The sequence below is a fragment of the Ochlerotatus camptorhynchus genome, unplaced genomic scaffold (genome assembly GCF_037179485.1).
Source record: "Ochlerotatus camptorhynchus isolate MF236.1 unplaced genomic scaffold, CSIRO-AGI_Acam_v1.1 ptg000328l, whole genome shotgun sequence".
Classification (NCBI taxonomy): Eukaryota; Metazoa; Arthropoda; class Insecta; order Diptera; family Culicidae; genus Ochlerotatus; species Ochlerotatus camptorhynchus.
Genome location: NW_027040816.1, coordinates 3470735 through 3473942, shown reverse-complemented (window position 1 = coordinate 3473942; position 3208 = coordinate 3470735). Strand labels below are relative to the sequence as shown.

At 47.9% G+C, this 3208-nt stretch overlaps 1 protein-coding gene across 1 annotated transcript; it reads left to right on the top strand.

Moving 5' to 3' along the window:
- The first annotated feature begins 276 nt into the window (after positions 1-276).
- OstDelta (oligosaccharide transferase delta subunit) lies at positions 277-2928 on the top strand. Its single transcript, XM_065230069.1, has 3 exons — positions 277-422; positions 622-2130; positions 2188-2928. Exons 1-3 carry the CDS (start codon positions 410-412, stop codon positions 2541-2543), a joined length of 1878 nt encoding a protein of 625 aa, XP_065086141.1. The 5' UTR covers positions 277-409; the 3' UTR covers positions 2544-2928.
- The last annotated feature ends 280 nt before the right edge of the window (positions 2929-3208 follow it).

Sequence of the window (3208 nt, the reverse complement as noted above, 5' to 3'; positions counted from 1 at the left end):
TGTTGATTACTGAAAACTCAGCTGTTTGAAAACCCAGTAAAATTTTACCGACTCCGGTAATCTATACTCTCTGTGTGTACACATTACTATTTTTTATGATGCAATCTCGAACTGATCGAATGAACTTAACTGCTCGAATCGTGCATTCCACATTGACCCCACCCCTACGAACCTCGACTGATGAAAAGTAAACATTGATGGGGGCATGACCACGATCCGCCCGCCACTGTCCTGGCCACCGCGGCTTGTCATCATCATCATCATCCAGCGACGGTCTCCGTCAACGTTTAGCTTCTGACGTGGTTAGTCTGTCGGCAGTTTGTTCACACCAGGAGCAAACTATTTTCCGTAGAAAAATTGATTTTTCGTCTTAATTTAAGTGTAAATTCGGATTAATTTCAGTGCGACAATGAAACTCCTAGGTAAGTGTTTGATTGGAAGGTGATTTTTCGGAAAATTGAGTTTGGGAAATGGTAAAAAAAATGGAGATTTGTAAATGAGCCGCATCGATGCCGGTAGGCGAACGCCTTTCTCATTCTCGTTCCCGTCATCAACATGTCGGATTTTTTTCTTTTGGTGTGGTGTGCGGAAAATTGATTCGATTTTTTTTTCTTCCGCTAGGTTTCGCGATACTGCTGGGCAGTTGTTTGGTATCGTCCGTCTGGACGACGAGAACCGTATCCAAATACATCACTCCGGCGGATCAAGATCGTTATCAGAAAATCTTCACCGATGGTCTCAAATCGTCCGATCTGCAGGCGGTGTACTTTTCGTCGGTGAATGTGGCCGACAAGTCACCGGATGCCTGCAGCCGGTTGGACGCGGTTTACCTCGAGTCTAAGTTTAATGATTTCGAGAAGAATTTCTACTACTCCGGGTCGTGGAAGAATTTCGGATGTAAAACGGTTCCGACAAAGGTCAAGCAAACTGTAGAGGCCGCTCTGCAGAAGGATACCGGTTCCACTCAGGAAGTCTACTTCAATCTGCATGCGGCAAAGTATTTGGGTGTCTCTGTGGATGAAGCCACAAAGGCACGATTGGCTAAGAACTTGCAGGCTATTTTGAAGAAGGACGATTCTTTGAACAGTCTAGGCCATGCATTTGCTGTGGCGGCAGAGCTGGGAACTAATGGGGCTTTTGCTTACGATCGTGTTGAGGATGCCTTTGTCCAGGCAGATGAAGTCGACGGAAAGATGCTGCAGTTCGAGGGAGGATTGAGCATTACGGCTTTGATTGTGAACGGCGCGTTCAAATTGACTGCGAGTCTGAATAAGCCAGCTCCGATTAATGCTGATCAGGCGGTCAAATTAGCAACTTACTTCCTGTCCCGTTCGTCGGTTCAAACTCCAAAGGGAGTGAGCATTCTGCTGGAAGCTTTGAATACACTTTCCACTCAGAAGGCTATCGCTCCCATTTGCGTCAAGCTGTCCGGAAATGGGCAACTCTTGCCAGAATCTCCCGTGCTGATGGTGAAAGTAAGCGATCTGTTGGGTAAGCCTTTGAGTCCGGCTTTGGCCATTGTGAGCATTTCTGTCACTTCGAAGGCAACAAGCGAAGCGTTGGTCAGCAAGGTGAATATGGTTCCAAGTAATAGCGATCCCAGCGTGTTTACGTACAGCCTAAAGACGGTGAAGCCAGCTCGTGGCCAGTACAAGGTTGATGTCGATGCTGGAGGTTACAAGCAGACGGTGAAAATCAACGTCTTGGGCAAAGTCAAGGTTAGCTCATTGGAAATTGGCGTAGGAGATTCGGATAGCACCTCTGCCGTTAAGAAGCACACGGTTACCTATGGCAGCAAGCTGGACACGGAATTGGCAGCTGATTCACAGCAGAAGATTGTGCTGAAGACGGTGCTCGTTGACGACGTCAGCGGAAAGTCGGTCAGTGTCCATCAAGCGTTTGTGCTGCTACGCAACAAGGCTACCAATCAGGAGATTATCTTCGTCGCCGAAGCGGACTCCAGCAAGGCGTACAAGTTTGAGATGGATGTCGGAGCCAGAAGCAACGATTTCGGCTACAAGAGCGGAGTTTACTCGGTTGAACTGATCGTCGGAGATGCCCTGATCTCCAACTCCTTCCGGTGGTTGCTCGCTGATGTGAGTCTGAAATTCACCGGAGAACTCGCCAAAGGTAAGTTCAGTATTATAAACCGTTTCAGTATCAAACATGACGATTTGTCTTTCCCAGAAACCGCCAACACGGTCCGTCAGCCCCTGCCGGAAATCATTCACCAATTCCGCGCCCCGGAGAAACGTCCACCCCGTATGGTCTCGGATCTGTTCACTGGTCTGTGTCTGGCTCCGCTCGCCCTGCTGGTTCTGCTGTGGGCCAAACTTAGGGCCAATATTTGCAATTTCCCCTGCTCGCTCAGCGGGATCGGTTTCCACCTGGGATTGGGAGGCATCCTGGCCCTGTTCGGAGTCTTCTGGCTCCAGCTGAACATGTTCGAAACCATTCGCTATCTCATTCCACTGGCGCTGTTTACCTTCCTCTGCGGCAACCGGCTACTGAGGACCATCGCCGGCCGAAGCTCGGAGAAGTGAGCGTGTGATCTCGTCGAAGTCCCCTCGCTCTTTTCTTCTTATCCTTCGAGTCTGTCCGAATCCCGATACGCGGTGCACCACTACCCTACGACACTGACAAGACATTCCCTCGAATACAGAGCAGCACAAGAGGGTCACAACCAAACAGCAGCATTTCTAGAGCATTGGCACTTTCTCGTTCCGATTGAGGGGTATTTTCAGTTTTAGTGGAAATAAGTCGCGCGCACTCGCGGAAATAGTCTTATAAAGGTAATGATTAATTTAAGCTGTTCCGTCGCCGGTCATCGTCATAAGTTAGGAGAAGCAATGGATGATGACATACTAAAATACTGATTGCAATTGCGAATAAGTTGGAGTGTGAAATAAAATGTGACAAAAGGAAGAACGAGGTTTGGCAAGTTTTTGGATGACAAAGTCCTTTTGAGCCATTTGGTTGGTTGGAACATCCCCATAGAAAATCCTCCCGATTTTCCCTTCGACTAAATCGGTTCACGTAGGTAAAATCGACCGACTATGAAACCGACGTATTTATAAATTCAGTGTCAACATTTCAAAGGAGCGTAATTGCTTTTGTAAACAATGGCTTTAGCCGTCGATTTCTCGCAAATAAAAGCCCACCCCTCCAAATTACTAATGCTAGCTGGTGTCATTCATTTTCATGAGTG

Bases quoted from the DNA above. Each gene is read 5' to 3' on its own strand.
- OstDelta (XM_065230069.1), top strand. The intron at 2,131-2,187 runs GTAAGTTCAGTA...TGTCTTTCCCAG, and splicing joins CACCGGAGAACTCGCCAAAG to AAACCGCCAACACGGTCCGT.